Source organism: Canis lupus, chromosome 2, assembly GCF_003254725.2.
Source record: "Canis lupus dingo isolate Sandy chromosome 2, ASM325472v2, whole genome shotgun sequence".
Classification (NCBI taxonomy): Eukaryota; Metazoa; Chordata; class Mammalia; order Carnivora; family Canidae; genus Canis; species Canis lupus.
Window position 1 is genome coordinate 57,321,753 of NC_064244.1, and position 25,056 is coordinate 57,346,808.

General features: G+C 58.4%; 1 protein-coding gene across 5 annotated transcripts in view; it reads right to left on the minus strand.

Annotated features, from left to right (window-relative positions):
- Positions 1-167: 167 nt before the first annotated feature.
- ADGRG1 (adhesion G protein-coupled receptor G1) overlaps positions 168-25,056 on the minus strand; it is a 37,108-nt gene continuing 12,219 nt past the window's right edge. For 3 of the 5 annotated variants that reach the window (XM_025447255.3, XM_025447254.3, XM_035713612.2), the window contains exons 2-14: positions 10,699-10,795; positions 9,726-10,148; positions 9,057-9,189; positions 8,335-8,482; positions 7,621-7,752; positions 7,174-7,290; positions 6,952-6,997; positions 6,596-6,699; positions 6,087-6,205; positions 4,004-4,272; positions 2,946-3,054; positions 2,448-2,716; positions 168-1,490 (exon numbers count right to left, since the gene is read on the minus strand). In XM_025447255.3, the coding sequence (XP_025303040.1) occupies positions 1,360-1,490; positions 2,448-2,716; positions 2,946-3,054; positions 4,004-4,272; positions 6,087-6,205; positions 6,596-6,699; positions 6,952-6,997; positions 7,174-7,290; positions 7,621-7,752; positions 8,335-8,482; positions 9,057-9,189; positions 9,726-10,148; positions 10,699-10,762 (2,064 nt within the window). In that variant the 5' untranslated portion in view covers positions 10,763-10,795 and the 3' untranslated portion in view covers positions 168-1,359. Of the gene's footprint in view, positions 1,491-2,447; positions 2,717-2,945; positions 3,055-4,003; positions 4,273-6,086; positions 6,206-6,595; positions 6,700-6,951; positions 6,998-7,173; positions 7,291-7,620; positions 7,753-8,334; positions 8,483-9,056; positions 9,190-9,725; positions 10,149-10,698; positions 10,796-19,281; positions 19,418-19,851; positions 20,007-25,056 lie in introns of those variants that run through there. The other 2 variants (XM_025447253.3, XM_025447256.3) reach the window with 2 other exon arrangements.

Sequence of the window (25,056 nt, forward strand, 5' to 3'; positions counted from 1 at the left end):
CCAAGGAACCCTTTATCCCCTGCCTGTCCTGGTGGATAAAGTTTCCAGCAGTTGATTTTTTTCACACATGGCCACCTTCTCTCATCTGTGTTTCCTGATTGGGCCTAAGGGGTTTGTATCAATGACTCTTAATAGAAGCACAAAAGGAAGCGCTCCAAACGTTTACATTAGTTTGTTAGGTATTAACAACAGCTGATTTTAATTTCTTTTCTTCTATAGTTTCCAAATTCTCTACAATGAACATCTACTTCTTTAAATTCAAAAGACAAATGAGCTAGTGCTTAAAAAGAAAGTCCTCCCCATGTTTAAGGCTGAGAGCCAGATCAAATGTTGCCTCCTACAGGAAGTCTTCCTGGATCTCCAGCAATCCCTAATCCCGTGCCTGTAGCTCCTGAGGAGCCTGTTAGGCTCTAGGCCAGGGTCACCAGGGGAGACGCACCTCAGTCTTCCCAGTACTGGGGCAGAAGCAAATTTGCCCTGCTATGCTCCACAGTTCTTGCCACAAGAGGGCTTTGGGAGAGGCTGACAGTCCCTGTGAGGGGTGGGCTTGGCAGTGGTGAACAAGGGCAAGGCAGCCTATAGAAAGGCCCAGATGGACAGACAGACCTGGCCCAGCCCAGAACATCTATACTAAGCCTGAGTCAAAGGCAGGCAAAGGCCCGTGCAGTAGATAAAGGTTTACAGCAGGCACCAAGCAGCTCTTGGCAACCACAACCCAAAATACAGCACTGGAATTGGCTGAATCCGGGGCTGGAGAGGGATGGCGGCTGGGGAGGCTGAGGTGCTGGGCTCAGAGGTAGAGGAGCTGCTGCTGCAGGGGGCTCTCCTCCTCCAGGGCTCTGGCTCAAAGCTCTGCCCCACACTCGTGTGCCCTGAGTACCACTCTCAGGCTAAAATGACAGGACCGCAGAGGGCCCTCGTGGAGCTCACCAGAGACAGTAGCTCTGGCACATTCTGTCCGGGGCTGGGGCACAGGGCCAAGGATGGTGCCAGGCCTCACAGGTCTAGGTCTTGACCTTGGGGCCTGTGGCCTCCCATCCTCAGCAATGAGGGCTGGGCCCAGGGGTGGTGAGTTAAGACCAGCCTTCAGCCCTCAGGACAGTGGGGGTACAGGTCCTACTCCTGAGCCTCTTGTAAGCGGGGCCGGAGAGCCGAGTAGTACACAGGCCAATTCAAAGGGCCGAGCCTGGGCGTCTGGCTGCCAAGGCAACAGCCCCCTCACCCCAAGGTCCTTGGGCCTTCCTCTCAAGTCTCTGGCTGACCATCAAGTGTCAGGCCTGGCTGTGGGGGTGGCAGGTGGTGGTGAGGACAAGCCCCATCTCTGGTTCCTCAGGCAGCTTCTGGCGGGTGGCTGGTGGCCTAGATGCGGCTGGACGAGGTGCTGCCCGAACTGATGGGGAGCCTGGCGCTGTCCGAGCTGCTTTTCAGAGGCGAGGGCCCGCCCCGGGCCTGCAGCCGCATGGACCAGTACCAGAGGAAGATGAAGAAGCCTGTGGGCAGGGAGGGGGCATGGGGTTCAGCGGGGGGGCGGGCAGCCCTGCCCCTTCCCTCCCCTCCTCCCTACAGGCTACCAGCACCCATGTGATCAAGGGAACACCCACCGTGCCCCAGACACTGAGATTTCCTGGGCCCCATCTCACTTTATCCTCTCGAGATTCTCATGAGGTCAGGCCTATTCATTACTATTCTGTTTCACAAATGAGAAAACTGAGGCACAGGGAGGTAAGGGGACTTGACTGAGCCAGGAGCTAAACAGTGGTGTTCAGGCTCCAGAACACCTGCTTAAGCACCTCTCGGCCAGAACAGAGGGGTGTGCGTGTATGTCTGTCTGTCTGTCCTTGGTGGGGGAGGGGGTGTAGAGGGGTCCCAGTAGAGGGACCTGCCGGCATCAAGCCCCAGCCCTCATGATCCAGCTCCTCTGCATCTCTCCCCTTCCCTCCTCCCCTCTGCCCCTTACCCAGCTACCCTTCAGCCTTGCTCCCCTTCACTGTCCTTCCAACACACACCTAGTTTTAGCCTCAGGACCTTGGCTCTTGCATCTCCCTCTGCCCAGCACTCTCTTAGACCAGAGCTCCGCAGCCTGTGACACACACACACACACACACACACACACACACACACACCCTGGGCATCTGTTACAGTGCAGATCTGATTCAGTAAGTCTGGCATGGCCAGAGTCTACACATCTAGCAAGCTCCCCACGAGGCTGATACCCAGAGGAGTTCAAGTCTTAGTTCACAGATGCAGCCCCAAGTTTTCACACAGGGCCTCCACGTCCTAGGTACTCAATAAAGACTTGTCAACTATGGCCTGGGTGCCCCCATTTTACAGATGGGAAGACCGAGGCCCAGAGAAGCCTTCAGGGTTGGCTCCCTATCTTCCCAGCCCCGTACTCCACACGTGGGTACCCTACCCGGGGCCGGGGTGGTGGTCTTCTCTGTGCCTACCTTGGAAGGAGGTGATGATGCTGAATAAGTAGAGGACCACAAGCTGGAAGGTGCCAGAAGCAAAGGAGAAGAAGACCAAGGCCCAGGGTAAACCGAGGACCAGGCTGAGCCCCAGCAGCGTGAGCACGTGGGGCCACTTGTGAGCATGCGGGCGCAGCCGCAGGATCTGCACCACCATGGTGCCCAGCATGGCCATGTTGAACAGAAACACCAGGCTGAAGAGGCCCAGGTTGGTGACATGGCTGACCAGGGAGTCCCGGATCCAGCACCTGACAGCAAAGACATGAGGGCTCAGGGGGTGACAGGGCTGGTGCCGTGCTTCTGGGCTGTGGGTGTGCGTCACAGGGGCCCCGAGGGCCGGGGAGCCGCCTTCACCACCTTCCCTGCCAGGCCAAGGCCTCCAGCAGCCCTGGCGCCCAGGAGCCCCGAGGTCAGTGTGGCAGTGTGGCTCCGCACTCCCAGGCTCGTGTTCCCGCCCCCACGCACTCAGCCACTCACATGGAAGGGTAGATGACACTCTCCGGAGTCCTGTGCACAGCCAGGATGATGGGGCCATAGTTACTGATGTCCACCAGCGCCACCAACATCACCAGGAAGACAGGGAAGCCTGCCGGCAGCAAGCGTGCAGTTCCATCTCCCACCGCCTGGGGGTGCCCTCCCCTCCCCTCCCCTCCTCCAGGAGGGTCCTCCGTGATCAGACCCTCCCCTCCCCCACTCCAGTTTAGGTTTCCCATAGAGAGCCCCATCGCCCTGGCTTGCCCCTTCCCCCTCACCATCCTGGGCCCCCTGGGCCTCCATCCCTGGAGAGAAGGTCTGAGCTTCCCTGCTGGGGGGCAGGACGTCACAAGGAGACGGGGGCACAGACTGGGGGGTGGGGGGCAGCTGGAAAGGGGACTTCTGCACTGGGCCTCGACTTTGCCCACCAGCTGGGGACCGAGGACTCTCCAGAAGTGGTCACCCAGCACCAAACACCCAGGTCTTGACACAGAGCCAACTCTGAAGGGATTTTGTGTAAATCAATGGAGTGAATCAAGAATGGGACAGATGAGAAACACAGAGGAGCAGCAAGCTGGGTGAGGGAATGTGGAGTTTGGGGGCTGCTGCAACATCCACAAGGACTCGTGGTGTGCCCCCTGGGCCTCCAGGCCTGAGAGGTCTGGGCCATGGTAAACTGGGTGGTCTTGGCCAAGAACAAACACCAGAGCTATGGAGAATCTGTTATCTGAAGCGCTGGAGGATCCACAGACAGAGCCACTGCCAGCCTGGGTGCATTAGATGAGTGGAGGACGGGATTACGGCCCACTCATCCCCCAACGGGGTGCCTTTGAGCAGTACACAACCTGCACATCCATACATGGTGGCTGTCTGCAAACCTTCCTTTTAAAAAGTGAGCAATGTGAAGAGTATGTGTTTCTGGGGGCAGTGCTCAGCACTTCATCTTCCCAAAGGGGTCCTTAACCCAGCCAAGGCCAAGAACACCTGAGGATGTATGGGTAAAGGAAGTCGAGTAGAAGAGGCAGGCGTGGGGGGCCTGCCAGCGCCCTCTGCCCACCTACCCCAGCCCATGATGCTCAGCTTGAGCAGGTAGCCGGGGACGTAGGTGCCGAAGACCTCAACCACGAGTCGGTAGAGGTTGTAGCCCTCCAGGCCCATCCAGGAGAGGCAGGAGAGCAGAGAGAAGTGCAGGAAGATGGCGCTGGCGCGGCAGCCAGCCTCGGAGCCGGCCAGGGCCACCGGCTCGCTCAGCAGGAAGCTCACATCCAGCAGGAAGACAGCCAGCAGCAAGTTCATGTGCACCTTGATGGTGTAATCCCGAGACTTCCTCCTGCGGTGGGGGCGGGGAGGGGCGGCGGGCGCATAGGGTCACCATGGTGGCCCACTTGGGGAGGTGCGGGCAGCACTCCTCCTCCAGGCAGCCTTCCCAGACTACACACGCACACCCTCTCCTGTTCCTATGGCTGCAGCCAGGTCATCTCCCACGAGTCCCTGAGCACCTACTGTGTGCCCAGGACCCACAGGTCGGGCACCGTGTGCATATTCAACAACAGATTCAGCCACAGACAACAAGCAAGACAAATCTGGCCACTGCAACCAGCCAGATACTCCCAAAGTTGGAGGGGAAAGACTCCGCATTTGTTGCTGTTTTGGAGACTCCGTGCCACTGTGTCCTGTGTCTGCCCATCTGTCTGCACAACCATGTGACTGTGAGGCTGTGAGTATGGCGGGGTGGGGTATGTCTGTCTGTCTTCAGGGCTGCAAGTCTGTGTGTGCACAGCCCCGCCACCCCCCACACCCAGGACTCGACAGGATCCAAACACTGCCGGCGTTACCTCCCTGGCCCTCCAAACCCCCACCTGTGATCTGCCCAGCACCACCTCCTGCTACCTGTTCCAGAAGGAACAAGAGCCATGCCCACCCGTGGCCCTAGGTATCTCCCTGGGCTGCTCCCTTCCCCCTCACCCTCAGCTCACTCATCTGTGAAGTGGGAGGGCGTCCCCCCCCCCACCAAGGTAAAGCATCAGGCACAGGTAAAACACTCCAGTCCGTAAGGTTCTCTGTCCCTGGGCCCCTGGACACTCTAGCGATGCATGGGTAGGTGCTGGGGGCTTGTGCCCTGAGCCTGCCTGCTGTCCCTTGTCACTGCTCCAGCCCCACCGTGCACAGCTGTGAGCTCACACAACACCACCTCTTAGGCACACGCAGACACGCAGCCTCACCCTCCTGTCCTCCACCCGAGAACAGCGAGCACGCTCCGGGTGCTTAGAATGTCTCCCCTCCACACAAACGGGCCCGGGCCCTGACCACGGTGCACCTCAGGCCCAGCCCTGACAATCCAGACCCGTCCACACAGCCGGCGTGAGGAGGCATAAAGGCGCTCTTCATCCTGTCCGTGGGGCTCCTCCCTCCCCAAGGCACCGCAATGACAGAAATGGAGTGACAGACAGCCCCTGGGGTGGGGGTGCAGTAGGCCCTGTCAAGCCGGAATGCCACAGGGGCCAGGCCTGCAGTCAGACACTGGACAACAGGGCGCTGGACAGAACTCTCGAGGCTGTGCCTGTCCACGGCGGCCACTGCTTAGCTTCAGTAACTGCGGCCTTGCAGACCTGGGCGTGAGCCTGCCTCTGCCACTGCCTTGCTGTGTGACCACAGGCAGGCCACTGACCCCCTCTGAGAGCCCTTTCCTAGGGTCCTTGTGAGGACTAAACCTACTTCGTGCACATAACACACTTAGAACAGTGGGCAGCACGTGGGAACCTTAAGCGTTAACCGTTGTCACAACTGTCACTGTATATCATATGCCCCCAGTGGTGACACACGGGATTCTTCAGGGACAGAAAAATCTAGATTTTTGTCACCTCTCCCTGTGTTCCACGTCGGCAGGTAATAACATTTGTAAGAGTTACGTCATCCAAACACCACAGATGTGAGGGCAAAACACAGTCCCCACAGGTCAGCAGACCACACCTCCCAGGGCTCCTGAAACCACACGTGCTTTTGGGGCAGGGGTAGCCAAGCCAGTCTCCAGGGTGGGTCTCCACGGCCATGGGGTCCCAGCTTGGGGGCCTGGGATGAAGGTTTTCCCTCCCCGCACCCCCGCCTCCCTGTCCCCCTGCCCCTACCCACCCTGCCAGGCCCTACCTGGAGCAGAGGTAGGCGGCGATGGTGAGGACACAGGCCAGAGCGGAGATGACACAGCCCACGTAGGACAGGACGGTCAGGTAGTGCTTGTGTACGGCGGCTACCTCCACAGAGGCGACCTGGTCCATGAGACAGGCCCGGGCTGGCCTCAGTGTCCCCAACTCACACTTGATGGTTTGCCCCAGGTGAAGCGCCAACCTGTGCTCCCGGGGAGTGGGGGGGGGGGCACTCAGGCATCTACAGGCCACCCCCACCAAACTGAGCAGAGTCTGGTCCCGTGAGTGCATTCTTCAGAAGGGGGGTGTCTGCAGCTCTCACTTCCTAGCTGTGTGGCCTGAGGTAAATGGCTTAAGCTCTCTGAGCCTCAGTTTCCTTCTCTATAAAATAGGACTGCAGCAGGAGACACTTTGGGGGTCAGTGTGGAGAACAAGTGACTGCAGGTGAAAAGCAGCTGGCACACACCAGCCCAGCCCGGGGTATGGCTGCGGGTCAGGGAGAGGGCCGCTCACCATCAGCACTGCAAAGTAGGTCAGGTGGTTGCAGAGGCAGGACGTCTGCGTCTCCCTCCTGATGGTCTCACACCCAGCATCGCTCCAGCTGCCTGGGCTGCTCACTGAGGAAGGGTTCCGTGGGGCTCTGATCAAGCCCAGTCCTTCAGGACCCCACTGGACCACCCAAAATCCATGATCGTGTCACTCTTCCAAACCTTGCTTCACCTGGCAAATCTCTAGTCTGCCATCATTCCTTCTTCAAGGCCCACCTTCCTCCAGGAAGTCCTCCCTGATTAACCCCACCTCCACCCACCGTCCAGGACCCCTGTTCTCATCCTGATACCTGCCCAGCTCAGAGACCCCTCCACACTCACATGTCAGGTCTTCAACCCAGAATACACACTGGAGAGTCACATTTTTCTGTAGGGACGAGAAAGGAGGAGAGTGGACCCCCTGACGGAACCGCTCCTTCCTGGGTGGGGCTGAGGGAGTCAGTGTCAGCCCCAAGCCCGTGTGGACCTGACTGTATGGGGCCCCAGCCAGCTGGTCATTTTGTCAAAGACAAGTGACTCCTTGGCAGGCTCACTTGCACTCACCGGCTGTGGCTGGTGCTGGAAGGTGAGCACCACGGGCTCTGAGAGGTTGGCCACTTTGGTGTTCTGCACGACGATCCCCAAGACCTTCTCACCCAGCACTTGGCTGGAGTTCTTGTCCTACATCCATACAAGGGAGGTGAGGGCTCAAGGCTGAGAAGAAAGGCCCAGACGTCCCCTAGCTTCTCTGGACTGGCGTCTCTCCCCGACAACATTGCCCTGAGATGCAGAGTCTCCTCCTGGCAACAATTCTAGCCCATGTAGTCACTTACACCATAGTGAAAACAACATAATTTAGCATTCTCTGGGGGAGATTTCGTACCTCACAGTCCAAGTTCTGACCTTACAAGGAAAGGCTCTGACTTCTGGACCAGGGAGCCCTACCCGTCTTGGCTCCGTGCCCGCCTTCCACCTCCCCACAGACAGAAACTGCTTTTCCAGGGCCCACACCTGGAACAGGGCTTGGCTGCTGAAGTCCACCAGGAGGAGTCTCTTTTCAGCCTCCCCTCTCCGGCCTTTGGTCTTCTGGAAGAGCGTGCGGGGCAGCAGCACCGAGTATTCCTGGATCTCGCTCTGTTCCTCCTGTAGACCAGAATCCCCGTGGGCTCAGCCAGAGGCAGGCTCCGGCCTCTACACACAGCTCCCCCTCCAACACCTTCCTGGATGCTGCCATCTCTAAGCGCACCTCCTACGGGAAGCCCTCCCTTGCTTGGCTCCTGTGCTGGCTGGGAAGCCTTGTGGTTAGCACCCAGGGCTCCAGGGGCAAACAGGCAAACAGGGGCAAACAGGGAGATTCACGTGGTGCCCTGCTGTCTGGCCTCCAACCCCGTGCCGCTTACAGCATCCCAGGGTGGGTAGTAGGGTGAGGGGGGGCGGGGGGGTGCTCCCAGTGACCAGGCCATGTGAGGGGTGGTCTCAAGACTGAGGCGCACGCACAGGCACTTCGCAGTTCATCTTCTGTCCACACGGGGTGCCTAGGAGCTCTGATGCCGCCCGCTCCCTGTCCCCACCGAGGTGAGGAAGGGTCCTCCGCCACGCGGCAGCCACTAACAGGGTACTCTCCGGGCCTGAGGCCTCCCTTGTCAGCCCACGTCTGGCTCCCAGAGGCCCGGGAGCCTCCCCATCTGTCTCCTGCCCCGACCAGCCAGGCCCCTGACTCCTGACCTCACGCCTGGAGTGGATGCGCAGGTCCTGGAGGCTGGCCGTGGGCTGCAGCTTCCACACCGTGGCGTTGACCAGATCCTCCTCGAACGACAGCGTGTCCCCTGTGAACTTCACAGAAGTCAGCCTCGACTCCAGGGTCTGCAGCCTCCTGGCAGGGGGAGAAGGGGTTGGGGAGGTTGGTCGGGGTGGACAGGGCGAGGGAGCAAGAAGGGGACACCGCGCAGATACACAGGAAAGAGGCAGGTGGAGATAGGGGAAGGAGGGGCAGGGGGCAGAAGGGAGGGGGCGAGAGAGACCACAGCCCCGGCATGGTGGTGGGCGAGGAGGGATGAGCAGGGGCTAGGCCAGCAGAGCTAACAGGAAAGGCGGCTGCCCGAGCACCCGGTTCCGGGCCCAGCTCTGCCTCAGTGGACTCGCTCCGCAGCTGGGGAGCAGCCCTACCCGTCTTGGGGCCTCAGTGTGCCGAGCCCTCCAATGGGCCCATCAGTTCCCCTTTCCCAGTGGGGAAGAGGGCTCGGGGGCGGGGGGGCGCTGTCTGGGGGTGGTGATAGTTGTTTATACGAAGGCCAGGGGCTTGCCCCAGCCAGGCTGTATTTCGATGCCTCTCTAGGAAGAGGTGGAAAGACGACATGAACATTCCAGCCCCAGGAGAGGCCTCCTTCCAGCCGCCCGCCCCAGGTCACCGTCCTGCCCACATCCAGGTCTGGGGGGGCCGCGCTTACTGGCTGGCGGGGGTTGATGAGGGCTTCCTCGAGGTCCTCCCGGGGTGCTTCAGGAGCTGGCTGAGCTGCTCGAGGTCCCTTTTCAGCTCGCACAGGTCCACCGAGGCATTGTGGGAGGCCTTCTGGGGAGGATCTGGAGCAGGGGAGAAGCGCCTGAGGCTGCTGAGCAGGTGCCACAGGCTGTACCCGTCCCACTCCCATCTCACCCTCCCGTTTTACGGCAGATGAAACTGAGCCTCCAAGAGGTGGGGTGCACCCTCCAAGGTCACCCAGAAGCCGGCCAGAGGGGGGTCCTGCCACAGGGAACCTTCGGGCAACACCAACCCCAGCAGGGCAGGCCGGGATGCACCTGCCCATGTGCCCCTTTGCCTACACACCTGGAGCCAAGAGGGCCCACCCAGGAGGGCTGTGAGGAAGGCCAGGGGTGGGGGGCCCATGCGGCCTCTGGCTCCTGACACCCAGTCGTCTTCCCACTCTCTCTGCTCCCTCCCTGGGTGGGCTTCATCTTCCTCTGCCTGGACCTTCCCAGGACCCTCTGGATGGAACCTCCCCGACCCTCTGCCTTCACCCCTACCTTCCCACAGCCCTTCCAGGAGCACAGCTTGGATCACACCCCTCCCCTCCTCAGACAACGTTCCGCGGCTCCCCGCCGCCTGGAGGCCGCCTTACTGTGGAAGGAGAAGGTGAAGCCGGCAGCACTGGGCAGACTGGTGTTCTGGGGGCTCCACCAGGAGCTGACCGAGGTGGCGAGCAGCGGGGGTCCCTGAGCCAGGCTCTCCTCCCGGTGCCGGAAGCACAGGAGGCCAGAGGCTCGGTCACTCAGCAAGAAGTCGTTTTTGCCGTAGCGAAGATGCAGTATCCCCACGTGGCGGCTCCAGTACAGGCAGAAATGGTAGAGGCCCCTGGGCTCAGGGAAGAGCTGGGGAGCCGGGAGGACCCCGGGGAAGGGGGCATGGATCGTGAGGGCTCCCTCTGAGTTCTTGACGGAGATGTGCAGCTCCGACGTCTGCTTATAATGCAGGCTGCTCTTGTGCGTCTGGTTCCTCTGGCCACAGAAACGGAAGTCTTCACGGGGCGTCCGGCCCTGGGTACCTGAGGAGACAAAGACCACAGATGGGACTCTGGGGGCAGGGAGCAGCCGGGGCAGGAGAGGGCCAGGTCTTGGGCCCAGAATACTGGATCCCAGTGCCTGGGACCCACACACGTTCCAAGGGCCTATACCCTCAAGGTCTACACAAATGTGAATGTGCCCTACTCACAAATTCCTAGCTTCAAATTATAAAAAGAACAATAATAATTTCAAAGGCCAAAAAACCACATTTTAATAGCAATAAAGTACTTCACAAGGCCATGCCTACCATACAATTGCACAGGCTGTGCACTGCACAAGGATGCTCTGGGCTGCAGAGCTGAGTGGGGCCAAAACCCAGTCCATGTTCCCCACCCCAAGCTATGCACTATGGGGCTGCAGCTGCCAGAAAGAAGGAGTGCCTGTTTCTGCAAGATACCATCCATTAGCTAAACTGTATCTAAAGTCCTGTGCCTGCCCAAAGGGGTTGGTGGATATGCCCGCAGCTGTCCTAGACACGGAGCTTTGTAGCCTAAGTCACAACAGTCCCAGGGCATCCCCAAGATAGCTTACCTTGAACCAGGAGGAGCACACCTAGCAGGAACAGTGCCATCTGCAGCAGCACTTGGGCACCCATCTTCCACCCCAAGGTCACCTGAGAAGTCAGCACCTGAAAGAGGCCAGGAGAGTTAGCTGGGGCCAGAGGTGCAGGCTGGTCGGGCCAGCCCTGCAGACGGGGAGGGCGGTGCAGCTTGGGTGTGGGACGTGAGGTAAGGAGGCCAGTGTGGGAACAGCTCGTGGGTCTCCCCAGAGCTGCCAAAGTTGAGCATCAGGGGGCAGCGGCCGCCCAGGCTGAGCTCAGGCCCGGCTCCTCCTCTCCCTTGCTGCATGGCCCCGTGCACACCACCCAAGACAAGGCTGGTAATAGTCCTTCCCTGTAGACCCAGCAGCCCTGGGGCAATCCTGGCTAGACTCCAGCACCACCTGGAAGCACCCCACGGCCCTGCCCCTCCAGGCCTCGAGGAGACACAGGAAAATAGGAGCTTTCCGGGTCCTCCTCCAGGAACCTCACCATCATCATCCCCAAGACCCAGCTCAGAGGACACTGCCTTCGGAAGCCTTCCAGAATTCCCTGTATAGTCAGCCCCAGCCTCCTTCGCTTCCCACCACTGGCCAGGGCCTCCTGTGTCCCCAGGCCGCGCAGGGTGGTGCGTTCCCCCCTCAGCAAGGAAGGGAGCTCCTGGCCCATCCCTGCGGACCGGCCCAGGGCGCGGGGGCGGGGGGAGGGGGGCTGCAGGACAAAGGCTGGGCAGACAGTCGGAGGGGTGAGGGGTCGGGGAAGCAGAGCCAACATCAGCGCCCGGCAGCGCCCTCTGCAGGGAGCCGGGGAGAGGGTGCTCCCTGTCGTGACCACCAGGGGGAGCCGGGAAAAGGCAGAGGTGCGTTCCGCCGGGACAGGGAGACTGGGACAGTAGGGCCCGGGTGGGGAGGGGGCGCTTCCGACCCCCCGCGGCCTGCGCTAGCTGAGCGCCAGTCGTCCAGCCCGTGCTTTCCCACAGCACCCCTGTGCCTGCACTCGGCCTCGCTTCAGCCCTGCCGGGTGGGCCCTGCCCTTGCCCCTTCCACAGACCTGGGATGCGAAGCCCAAGGGGTTAAGTGAGATGCCCAGGATCACTCCAGAGGCCAGGGCCTCCCTGCCTGGTCCCGACTGCGGTGCCTGGCAGGAAACCCGCATGCCCGGCGCTCAGAGGGACGAGCTGGTGGCTTCCCCACGGCCAGCTGGCCCCGTGACTGAGCTAGGCACAGACAGACACATGGGCATCTTCCGTTCACGGGGAGCTGTGGTGACTGCGGTGACACATGCAATCATCTGCCGCGAGCCAGGCGAAGGAAAGCCTGGAGACCTGGGTGCACACAAGTCTAAATTTGGGGGAAGCCAAAGGGGGCTTCCAGGAAGGGGTGGTTTTTGGATGGAATATTTGATGGTAGCATCAAAGGGATGGGGGATGGGGCCCAGGGAGGAGCTCATTGTCTCCTTCCTTGAACTAACCTGACCCCCTGAAACTAGAGGCAGTCCCCTATGCCCCACCACGCATAATGGAACCCCAATTTCTTAGGGCCTTGTCAGTCCCGTTATCGGTCAACCAGGCTCATTGTCTTGCCTCTGTGGCATCACAAGACTCCTTAGAAGAACCATATGAATGTGTTTTAGGGAATGGTCATTACCGGCCAGGTTGTGATTTTTAAGGTTTCACTCTGTGCCCTCTCTCAGCATTTTGGCCCTTTTTGCAACCATGTCCTGCCACCTCAGACTGGCAGGAGGAAACCCAGCGTCGGGAGACAGAGATATGTCCCACCTGGACCCACTTCTTTCCTCTCCTTTCTGCCAGTCCCTGTTGCTTGCTACCTCTGATCCCCGATCCAAATATCACCTCCTCCAGGCAGCCCCTCCTCGCTGCAACCACTGCTCTACACTTGTGAACTCGAAGCTGACAGATGGCTTATGGATTTGTCCAAATTCTCCATTTTATGGTATTCGGATTCAAGACCCAGAGAGGATCAATGACTTCCTGACATCACACAACAAGCAAGGATGGAGCTGGCCAAAAATCCATGTACGTCTCTGGCCCACTGACCTTCAAAGTGACCACTGCTCCCTAGACAGGGCAGTCATCCACTTTGCATCAACCCTCCCAGATCGAGCTTTGAGAACAAAAAGGCTGAGACAAAGAAGTGAACTTCCAGTCATGGGGGCAGAGGGGGAGGTTGGTGGACAAGGGAGCTTGTGCCACTGTGAGTACCATGGAAGGGATGCAAACACAGTCAAGGGACCAATTGCACGACCCTGACACTTCCAGGCTCATCTCTACCCCGCTGTTTCAACAGCCGCTCTCAGGTGGACAACCTTGTCCCCATAGACATTCCCGGGATTTGAGTAGGAGAATCCACTGGGCTTCCTTCAACCCACTCTTAGGCAGCGGAGTGGACTCTGTCTGCATCCAACGCCAACTTCTCCTGCTGGATAAGCTGTGTGTCCTTGGGCCAGTCACTCACCCTCTCTAGGCCTCACCTGCCACATCTATAAATGACTTGATACTTGTAAAGGACGTAGAACATGGCCAGGCATGTGGTGGGCACCACAGGTGTCGGCTAAATATCTCTGTGTGCTTTCTGACCGGCCTATGCCTGCCCCTAAGTCCACCCCCGGCCTGTCGCAGGGCCCTACCCCCTTCCCCTCCCACCTCCGTGCCCCCCGCCTTGCGGCCCTGGCCAGCTCAGCCTCCAGAGCACCTTGACGGGAAATTCTTAGAGCATGAAACTTCCCTTCCGGAAGCGCCATGGGAAAACTGCAACCCCACCCAGAAAACCTCTGTCCTTGCGGCCCTGGCCTGAACTACTCACATGCCCTCTGAGGGGAGGGAGAGCAGGACCGGGGACAAGGAGATCGCAGCCTCTACCGGGAAGGGGGAGGGCACTGCCTGGTTGTCCACTTGGCACCCTCCCAGCCTCACTTCACACTACAGAGCACGCTGCCCGCTGCCCATCACGTCGCTCTCTTCCTTCCCTCTACCCCCTGCCTGTGGCCTGGGTGGGGGGACGTCTGCCCCCTGTACACTCCCACTGCCCCGTGCAGCTGACTCAGAGGGTGCAGTTGACTCAGAGGGTGCAGTTGGCATCTATAATGGGGGCCACATTCTCCCAGCACCCCCAGCAGGGCTGCAGAATGCCCTGGTCACCAGCCCGGGTGCCTCCACCACTCGACTCAGCCGAGGAAGGAGGAGCTCTGAAAGCTGAACCCCAGGGGTTCAGGGGCCCATACGTGGACCTCTACACAGGCAGAACCTTGTCCCTGGTCTCTGGACAGGCCTCAGCCATCAAATACTCTTAAAACCAACCATCGGCATGCCAGCAAGACCTTTGTCAAACCTCACATGGCACTAGGCCAGACCCAGGAGTTGCTGAGAGGGCTACTCTAGCAGCAGCACCACGATGATCACAGCAGTAGCGTCAACCACGCTGTCACCTGAAATCCCCAGAGCCACTCTGTGAGACTGGTCCTACTGTTTTGCTATTTTACAGACCAGGACACTGAGGCTGGGGAAAGGTTATCTGATCCAAGGTCACCCCAGGTGGGGCCAAGGCACAGACCTTGCGCCTCACCCTAAGAGAACTCCTTGCAGAGCTGGCACTGGCAAAGGTCCTAGAGATACATGCTCCCCTGGCTTTGGGAGATCCCCCCAAAAAGGAGGTAAGAATGACAGGGTAGCCAAGGCCACTGACAGGTGCAGACAACTCCAGCCTGGGGGTTGGGTTTGGGGGCCAAGTACCCCAGGAGAGGTCCCCTCCCATAACTGCTTCTGGGGCAGCTGCTCTCAATTTCAGGCCTTCCGTAAACATAAAGGAGAACAGAATGGTCCAGCCCAGCTCAACACAATGGGGGCCACCGTCACGGGGTCCCCAGGGACACAGGCAGAGCAGAAGGTGGCCAGAGCTTGTACCCCCACTCATGCCCAGAATTGGCCAGGCCCAGGAGAAGGGTCCCACTCAGGCCCAGCCCTGTCCATCTTCATGATGGGGGAGGGGGCAACAGGCAGGGAACCCGTGGCTCACTTTCTCCCGCTGGGGTCCTGAGTCACTTCCTGTGCCATCCATGTAGAGCCATGAGTCCTTGCTGGCCCAGTCCAGGCTCCTGGAAAACCCATTTCCTTGGAGGACGGAGGTGGAAGTTGAGTGGACAGGACCTGGTTGCTTGGGGTTAACCCTTCCTGGGCAGGCACTTCTCTAACATACCCAACCGGGCTGATGCCCAGACCTGCTCCCCCACAGCTTTTCTTCTGCTTCCCATTACACACACTGTGGACGTTTCCTCCCCATCTCGAGACTGACCCTTTGCCTGGAAGGCCTTCCCTAGCCCTGTGACAACCCAACCCATCTACTAAGCCTCCGTTGAAGATACACCCTCCCCATAAAGTGTCACCTAACCACCCTCCCCTGTCAGAATTAACTACGTGTTCAGGGGGCAGGGGGATCACAGCCCACTCTCCACTCTCTATGCCTCCACTGCATGAGAAGTTCACATCAGAGGTGCCCAAACTTGCCCCTGGCTCAGACTCACCCTGGTGAGCTCACTAAAATCAGATTCACATGGCCCTCACGCTGAGGATCAGAGGCAGAAGGTCTGGGGTGGGCTTTAACAAGAGTCCCCTTGATTGACACTCCACGGGCTTGGAACCGCTGGGTTACAAGCCTAGGATAGCAGTAGCCGTGTTTTACAGAGAAAGTCAGAGATGAGGGGGCCAACCCCAGATCACGCAGCGGCTGAATGGCATGGCCTGGGCTGGGGGCTGGGGCAGCCTGCAGGCCAGCAGTGCCTCTTCTCCACTCGCTGGCAAGGACAGGTCCTGCTCCCTGTAGGGTTTACCTGGTGCTTAGCAGGGTTCCAGGAACCTGGAAGGGGCTTCCCAAAGGACAAAAGGGAGAAGGAGGGCAGGGGTGGAAGGGGAGCCCTGGAGCAGGTTTTCAGGTGTCAGCCTCATCTTGCCTTCCATGGGGGTGGGACAGAAGGAAGAGGATGCAGCTCAGCTGTCCTGCTCCATCCTGAATCCTTAGCTGCTCCCCATTAAGGGGGGGGGGGCAACATAGAGCTGTGGGCTACCCCCTTGAGCCCAGGGCAGAGGGCTTAGGAAAAGAAGGATTTGACCCAGAACAGAGACAAGGGGGATGGTGAGCATCAAGCCTTGAGAATGTAAGCATGCATATGAGTGTGTCTTGTGTGTGCACATGCACGTGAAGTATGGGTCTGCAAGGGACCAAGGAGAGAGCTGAAGAACGCTGGTAGTGGGGGCAGGTCAGCTCTGTGGCAGAGGAACAGAGGGCTGCATAGACCTCAAAGGGCAGCCAGGGGAGACAGTTAGAGACAGCTCCAGCAGGTGCTTCCTCCATGGGGGCTGGTGGGGGGGAGGCTAAGAAGACCCTCCCGCTGGCACTTTCCAAAGTATTTGATAAAAATCTTACTTAGAAACACCACCTATCCAACAAATCAAAGGAGGGACCCCCATCAGACCTAGGTGGGAGCGAGGGCCAAGCTCCCTCTTAGACCAGCCCCTGCCCTAGGGCCCCCAGCAGTACCCAGTCTCTTCCTGCCTCTGCTCCCATTCCCCAACCAAGTGGCTAAGCTCCAGCTAGGTGACCATCCAAGCTAGAGGTTTTCCCCACAAGGGTGTTCTGGGATGGCTGGGGAAGCAGAGTGACTTCAGGTTTCAGGAATTCTACAATAAAGGAGAATAAAAAATTAACTAACTGCCTGCCCCCAGAGGCTGGCGGATGCCAAGGCCATGCCCACGCACTGCCTGGGGTGAGTCTCACATTCTTGCACCAGACTCGTTGGAGGGCCGTCCCCAGCAGCATGGCCGCATCGCCCTGTGGCTTCTGGTACAGCCAAGTCCATGGGCAACAATTCTGTGTACCCAGACGGGCCCTGGCCCTGCGGGAGACCGAGGAAGGGCAGAAGCAGAATGCTCTCGGCTAGGATGGAAGGAAGGGGTCGGTCTGTGTGAAAGGACTCAGTCCTCCCCAAGAGCCTTACCCAGAGCCACCCATCCTGAAGCCTGCTTTATCTGGCACCAGAACATTCACTTGAGGCCTCAGAGAGGCCAACGTAGAGTCACACAAGGAGAGGTGAGCCCGGGCTTGGGTGTTCCCCACTCCAAGCCTTTCCACACACTGGTCCTCCTCCCTGGGATGCCAGCCTTAAGACGTGGCCAATGCCCTGGGCCTCTGGCCTCCGCACCCTGCCTCTACTGCAGTTCCTGACACCACATGGTTGTGGGGAGGGGAACAGGATCTATCTGACCCAGCAGGAAGGACCCAGGAATCTGAGGAGAGAGAGGATGGCAGCTTCATTTAGAAAGTGTTCAATCTGTGCTGGCATCATGCAAAGCACTTTGCACAAATTACGATTCAGTCGTCACCATGGGTCTGGGGAGCAAATGCTATTATGACCCCTCAATTTAAAGAAAAGGAAATTAAAGTCTAGAGAGGTTAGGTGACGCCCAAGATCAAATAAGCAGCCAAGCCGGGACTCAGACCCAAGGCTGCCCAACCTCAAAGCTATGCTTTTTGTCATGGTGATCCCGGAGTCCTATCCCTTCTCTGGGACTGTCTCCTCATCTTTACCAAGTAGTAACTTTGCCAGAGCACTTTCTAAGAAGCATTAGTTCCCAAGTTAGAGAAATATTGCAGGCACTGCTTGGCCTTGTGTGTTAGCATGTCAAAGGCTCTGATAAGTCCAGCAGAAAGAAAATCCACAGAGCTTCCTTGCTTAGTTTCCCAGCCCACTGTGAGGGTGTGTCCTTTATAGCATGGGCACCTGTTACCAACACTAGAAACAAGCTCTCAAAAGTCTTGCCACCACCCAGATAATACAGCCGTCAGCACCTTCCCTCCCAGCTCCAGCCCTCCCTTCCCCTCAGAGGCCATTAGCTACCATGAGATGGGCTGCAGGAGCCATTTAGACTGTGATGTTCCCCAGGGCAACTCATCACCATCCTTGACATTTCCAGGCAAGAGGTCCCTAGGGAGCCCAAGGTATATGAGGCCCCATCCCACCTCCCTTCGGCCGGCGGTGGCCAGAGCAGCAGCTCTTGGGGGAAAGGGGCACTGCCAGCCTTGTCCCCAGGTTGGCCATTCCATTAAGTTCAGCCACAGCCAGCTGGGCCTTCAGCCTGTCCTCACACAGCTGGGACACTTAGAGGGTTGGAATTGAATGAGAGAGAGAGAGAGAGAGAGAGAGAGAGGGAGAGGGAGAGGGACAAAGGGAGAGGGACAGAGGGGGAGGGAGAGGGAGGGGAGGGGCAAGGAAAAGAGAAAGAAAGAGGCAACAGGAGCATGCCAGAGCTTTTAGAAGCAGAGAATCAAAGCCTCTTAGAATGTGAGACTGGATTATAGGGACTTGGAACCTAAAAGAGAAGAGATCAGAAAGGATCCCAGATCTGGCCCAGGCTGGGATTGGGCTCAGGCACCAGGGTTTCTCGGAAGCAGCGCAGGGTCTCTGGTGCCAGCTCCATGCTCCTGGCACAGTGTGAGTCCCCACCCCCCACCAACTCTCCCTGCAACCCTCTCCCCAGGGAGCTGCCAAGGCTGGGCTCCGGGACCCCAGGACACACAGCACCTGCCCAGAGAATGCAGCCTCCCAGAGTGGGGGTGACAGGAGTTAGATGTGCACAGCCCGGAACTAGCTCTGCAGCCAACTGGCCCTTGGAACTTTCGGCCAGCCTATCCCCTCTGAGACTTGGTTTCCTTCTGTGGATGACTATGATCCGTGTCCCCACCTGTCTTCTCTATAGGCCAGGCCTTAGGATGCTTCCAGGGAAAGGCAGGGCTTATGTCCGAGGTGGCAGCGAGGAGCAGCGTTGGGCCATCTCCTCCTCCTGGCCAGACTCTCTTCCCTCTCAAACCACACGCAGACTCAGCTGGCTGGCTGAAGTGTCCCTTCCCCATCTGTGCTCCTACTCTGCCCAAGGGCAGGCCTACAAGGTCAGCCCAGTTACCACCCTGCTCTGGGGGCTGCAGAGCAGCTACCCTGGACCTAGCCGAATGCCAGTCTTTGGAGTACAGGACCCTAGTTTTGTTGAGGTCAGCCACGAACTCTCCCTCTCTTTCTTCCTCTTCCCAGTCCCAGATCCCTGGCTGAGAGGCACACAGGGCACACAGCCAGGTGTCCTTCTCTAAGAATGCTGGGGGCCTGGGCAAGGCTGAGGCACCAGCCCCCTTCCAGGGCGGTGCAGTGGAGGCACAGACCAGGATCCCATTCTGCTCACTGAATACACAGCACCCCAGGGCCTCCCATTGCTATTCGCACCCCTGGAGGGCCGGTGTGCTCACCACCTCCAGTAACACAGCTAGAATTAAGCTCTTGGAAAATGCAAGACTCGAGTTTAAGCTCTTTACACAAAGGAACACACTTGCCCTCCCCCAAACCTTAAGAGAAGCGTGCCTTTATGCTCATTTAACAAAGAGGGAAACTGAGGCCCCTGGAAGTAGAGCTACCTGCTGGAGATGGCACAGCCAGAGAGTGGTGGACCCAAGATGCTACCCCAGGGCCCAGCTCCAGATCTGATGCTCTTGATTTTGCAGCCCGCTTCCCCTTGACTTTACCTGACTGCTAGAAGAGCCTTCTCTTTAAAAATTCACAGCAAAGATGCTTCCAGATGTGTCTCCCTGGGGTTCCAAATACCCTTTTGCTCAGAGCCCAGGGGACTCCCATGCCATGGCTCCTGCCAGCCTGGGGATGCAGCCTCCCAACACCTCTCAGAGGTTTATCTTTATTCACTGAGGGTGCAGCCCAAAGGCAGAAAATCGGTTTTTAGCTAGAGTGAGGCTGAAGGGAGTGGGGTGGAGCCCTAAGCCCCACCACTTCCTGCTGTGGCTGCTGTTTAGTTGATAAATCCCCCTTAGCATGGCATCTGTGCCTGTCCCAGAGCTCCTAGTGCCCCCTATCTCCACCTCCCACCCCCATCCATCAGCTCCCCTGGCAGTGCTGGGGAGAGAGGGGAGATGGGGGAGAAAGGATGGAGGGAAAGAAGAAAGAGAGAGAGAGGAAGGGAAAGGAAGAGAAAAGGAGCAGGGGAAGGGGAGGCAAGGGAGGAGAACGAGAAGAAGGGAAGGGGGGAAGCAGGACCAGGAGTGAGAGGGATGGAGGGAAGACGGGAGGAGGGGAAATCGTACCTGGACTCGTCCTTTGTGGCATCGAGTGCACTAGAAGTACATAAAGAGCGTGACCGAGGGAGCGAAGGGCTGCAGCCTGCTGGCGCGGGGATCAGGTTCTGGGGAGGAGGACTTTGAAGCCGAGCCACCCCGCCCCTGCCCCCCCACTGGAGCTTCAAACAAAGCGGGCAGCCAGGGAAGACGACGAGCCCCAGCCACCAGTCTGGGAGAAGGGGCGCAGGTGACAGCAGCCCCTGGCAACCGTTTCCCTGGCAACTGTTGGCAGCTGCAGGAAGGGAACTACGTCACCGCCCGGCTCCGACCCAGCTCCGCACAAGCGCCCTAACTTGTCCGGTACCCAAGTCTCCCGACTCAGATGCTGGCCAGGCCCAGCCGGAGCCGGCAGGAGGGGCAGGGCTGAGGACCGTGGGTTACGGAGAGCAGTGAGGGCTACCTCCCTAAGCGGGTCAGCATCTGAGTCGGGAGACTTGGGTAGCAAATCCTTCAGGGCCCGGTGGGGCCACCCTTGTGGCCCAGGATGCCTGGCGTGGTCAGCTACATTTGCCCCTGGAGGCTGCCGGCCTGTGGCCCTGACCTCATCCCAGGCTGGACTCCCTCCACCCCTCATCACTGGCCCCCCCAGGTGCAGGATGTACACGTACATTCCCTAGAAGTGTCTCCGGGAGGCACCTGCTCCAAAAAGCTTTCCTAGGTAGCCACAGCACACCACGGATCTTCATTCTGAGTTATCCCTAGGGCTGGGGGTTCCCCCTGGCTTCCTTCCAGAGCATTCTCTGGGGGCCAAGAGTGGGTCAGACCCTCCCATCTGTGCTCCAGAGTAAGCACAGGAGTGTGGGAAGGGAAGAGAACACAGGCAAAGCTTCTGAAACCGATTCTTTGTGTTCTTTGTGCCAGGTGCTACCCTAGGCATTTTGGAGATGTATCCCTACCACTCTGCAAGGTCAGCCCTGTTGAAGCTAACTTACAGATAAGGAAACAGGCTCAGGGAACTGATGTGACTTTCTCAAGGCCACCCGGCTGGTAGGGTGGGCTGTGAACTTCAAGCCAAGATCTCTTCCAAGAGACATCAAGGCTAAATGTCCATCTGACGCTTGACTAGTCCTGCCCCCCCACCCCGATCCAGTGCACATCCAAACTTTTATTTGATCACCTCAAGTGACAGGGAGCTCACTTCCTTCCAAGAGGGCACATCCCTTTGGCCTCTAAAAAGTCCTTCAGAGCCATTCAAAGGGGAAAGGGCATCAAAGACATGGAGTGGTCCCCACGTGTCAGGGCAGGAAAGAGGATGCCCCCACTGGGGCCTGTGGCTCCAGACCAGCAGCAGATCAGGAGGCACGGTGGCGCTGCTCAGGGCACTAAGGGGCTAGGGTCTCAGCCAAGCAGCTATAAACACTTTCCCAGAACAAGTGGAGAACCCCCTCAGCAGTCGCACTCAAAGGCCCGGAGGGGCTTTGCGGTGGTTTCTGGCAGAGGCCATGGGAAAGGCAGCAGGGGCTTGGGGCCGGGGGACGCTGGGCCCATGCGCCCTCACACCTCCTCCCCCACCCATGGACCAGAGCCAGGAGGCAGCTGCAGTCAGGAGGCAGCTATTGTCTTGCTGCTGGCCCAGAGCTGTGTCCCCTTCGGGCACTATTTTTGGCCCTCCGGAGGAAGAGGAAAAGAAAGCAAAGAAAGGAGTTGCTGTTCTCAGTGGAACCTTTCCCCGGAAAGGATTCCAGGGCCTGCTGGGCCAGAGAAGCCAGTCACTGTGGGATCAGAAGCTTCTCTGCTTAAAAAGAGCTGGCAAGGGGCTGCAGTTCAGGGGAGCCAGGGGAGGGCGCAGACGGGGCCCCCCAGGGCCTTTACACACACATGGTGCTCACTAACCACAGTGACATGCAGAGAAACAGGCACAACATCACAGGTCCCACCCAACGCCACCCAGTACTTGTAATGACAAAAATACTTACTATCGCTCATAGGTCCTTGCTGCCCAGAGCCCAGTCTCGGCCAAAGACACTGACAATGCTCACGATACCGCCGAGCAGAGCGGAGTGCAGGACAGGCATGGGGAGGCTCATTTTATAAGTCAGCTGCCCAAATAGTGAGCCAGCGACCCCACACACCGCCACCGCCACCGCCACCGCCAGCCAGCCCCCCTCCCACCAACTCCAGCACACTAGCCTTCTTTCTATCCTCAGGACCTTTGCATGTGCTTCCCCTTCAACGTAGCACATTCTTTCCCAGGCCTGTTCCCTGACTGGTTTCTTCTCAGCCCTTATTTCAAATATGTCCTCCTCTAAGAAGCCATCCATGATTACCCAACCAAAATTACCCTCCCCTTGATCACCCTCTTCATGCCACCTTCTACCTTCACAGCACTTAACGCCGTCTGAAATGACCCTCCAATTTGCTTACTTGTTTTCCATTTCTCGACATTTACTACCCGGCTCACCACTGGTATCTCCTATATTAGCGCCGTGCCTGGGCCACAGCAGATGCTCCATGACTGCTAAATACATGAATGAGGGGATCCCTGGGTGGCGCAGCGGTTTGGCGCCTGCCTTTGGCCCAGGGCGCGATCCTGGAGACCCGGGATCGAATCCCACATCAGGCTCCCGGTGCATGGAGCCTGCTTCTCCCTCTGCCTATGTCTCTGCCTCTCTCTCTCTCTGTCTCTCTGTGACTATCATAAATAAATAAAAATTAAAAAAAAAAAAATAAAAAAAATAAATACATGAATGAATGAGACAGAGTTGGGATTCTAATCCAGGCCAGGCAGGCTGCAAGCCTCTTCCCCACAGGAGCCAAATCCTGATGTTACACATCTGATCCAAAAGTCCACTTGAGGCAGAGGTTCCACCACTGAGCCATCCTGACTCCCCAGCCTCTGACTGGCTCAGGGGCATAAACATCTCTGTCAAGTGCTTGGCTAGAGAGTGACTCCCAAGACTGTACACAGCTTGAGAGTAGGAATAGGGCCCTAAATGCCAGCCTACCGTTTCTTTCAATACACAGCTGCCTGGTAAAGGCTCTGAAAAGTCCTGCAATGCAGAAGCCCAGGAACCCCAGCTTCCTAAATCACTGGGACCGCAGACAGACTTTCAAAGTTGCTAGATTAGATCATGTCTGAGATCTCATCTGAATCTGTGATCACTGAACCTTGGGTTTTCTCTTGACACGAAGGCAAAGTTACTACTCCCAGGCCCCTCGACAGCCTACTCCTATGGTCCAGGGCTAAGAGGGGGCCCAAGGGGAGAATCTGCCATGAAGGTGGGTCTTATTCTCACTGCTGCAAATGTTTAACTTCCATCTGGATTCCCATGGGCTCCCCCAAGGTGGAGCAGGGAGGGGAAACTACATGTCTGTGGCCAGGGAGGACCCTGGGGTCTAGGAACCTGGGGATGGGCATATCCCAAGGGCCAGCATGCAGAGACTCACAAGGCAGCTGGTGCAGGGAAGGAGCACAAGAGCACAAACCATATGACGTGCACCAAACCTCCACAGTGCACGTGCCCGCCACTCTATGAGGGGGCACTATTATGCCCATTCTACCGCTGAGAAAACTGAGGCTCAGGGAGGAGAAGCTGCTTGCCCAGGGCTACACAGCTGGCAAGTGGACCCCAACCCAGTTCTGTACACTCCTTTGCCTGAGCTCTACCCCTGCTCTGGAATCTCCAGGACACGGAGAGGACGCGTAGCCACTCAAGGGAGGTGCGTAGGCAGGTCCACGAGGCTGCATGGCACCCAAGGCCTCACAGCCCAGGAACAGGGGCCGAGTCCCTTCAACCCTACAGCTATGGGTCTGCAAACACTCCCGCCTCCCTGGACGGCAGTTTCTGCGGCTTCCAGCCCTGTAGGAGAGAGAAACCAAGTGGGGGACCCAAGTCCCACCTCATCCCACTGAGATGGGACTCCCAGGCATGCTGACACCTGCTGTAGAGTCTGTTAGGAAGCACTGGCTGTCCTCCCAACTGCAGCTAGTGCTCCCCAGCCTGGCTCCCCACGCCACCCCGCATCAGCCCAGGGTATCCTTGGGTCCCAGCCCAAGAGCTGGAGAACAGACTCTGCCCATCTGCTCTGGGGTGTGTGCATAGGTGGCAGAGTCCAAGAGGGTGTGGCAGGTGCAGACACAGATGTACGATAAATACAGCTTTGAGGAAGCGCATGAGGATTCCTTCTGGCCCTACCCACTGCTCACGGCTCTCTCGAGGCCCTGTCACATGCAGGTGTGTGGGAGGGGGAAGTGCCACGGGGTTAGGAACACCCCTACCCAGGCACAGGTCCATTGCATAAGGACAACAAGGGGCAACATCAGCTCCCTGATGATTTGAGGGTGGGTGTGCCCCCTTCTTGACCCCTCCATCACACCCTCCAGACTCACTCCCACCCCAATCCCCGTGTGCCTTCCGCCCAGCTCGTTGGATGATTAGGAGGCCAGTGGGAGCCTCCCAAAGATGCCACTGGATGACACTAATGATGGAAGCCTGCACACGGTGACAGGCAAGGCTATGGAGGCACCACCTGTACAACAAACATCACCTGACACCCTTAGGATCACCAGCAGGCTGGCTGCTTAGGGACTTCGTGCCTGGGAAGAACGTGGGACTGGGTGCCTCTCCCACTCAGGGCCAGAAGGAGCCATGAAGAACACTCCATGACACTCAAGTTCGAGCTACAATTGTTTGCCAAACCTAAACCCTTGCAGGGATGGGAAGCTCACTACCTCAGACGGAAGCAGCCATGTGTGGTGCCACGGGAAGAAACAGGTCCAGACCTGGGCTCAGGCCGCCACTACCACTGACAGGCCAGGAACTTGAGACCTGCTTCCTCATCCAGGAAATGAGGACAAGGATTTAAATCTTCAAGGCCAGCAGCACCCAAGACTGAATGAGGGTCTTTGTAGGCAGTGACTGTGTGTCCTGGGGGGTGGAGGGACTATGAGCCTCTCCAAGGGTTTGGCACACTCCCAGATGGTGACCCAGCCAGGGGAGCAGTAGGCAGAGGGTGCCAGGCCAAATGTGACTCAGTTGCCCCAGTTGGCCCCGTGGGATTCACCCCTCACATTTGTCACCATGAAGACAGGTGGGCCTGGGCAGTTGTCCCCACGGCCACAGGGTCAGAGACCCAAGGTGCTAACCACAGAGCCCATCTTGAGAGCCATACTTGGCCAGGGACTCAGAGGGGGTCGGCCACCTAGTGCAGGCAAGGAGCCAAGTAGCCAAG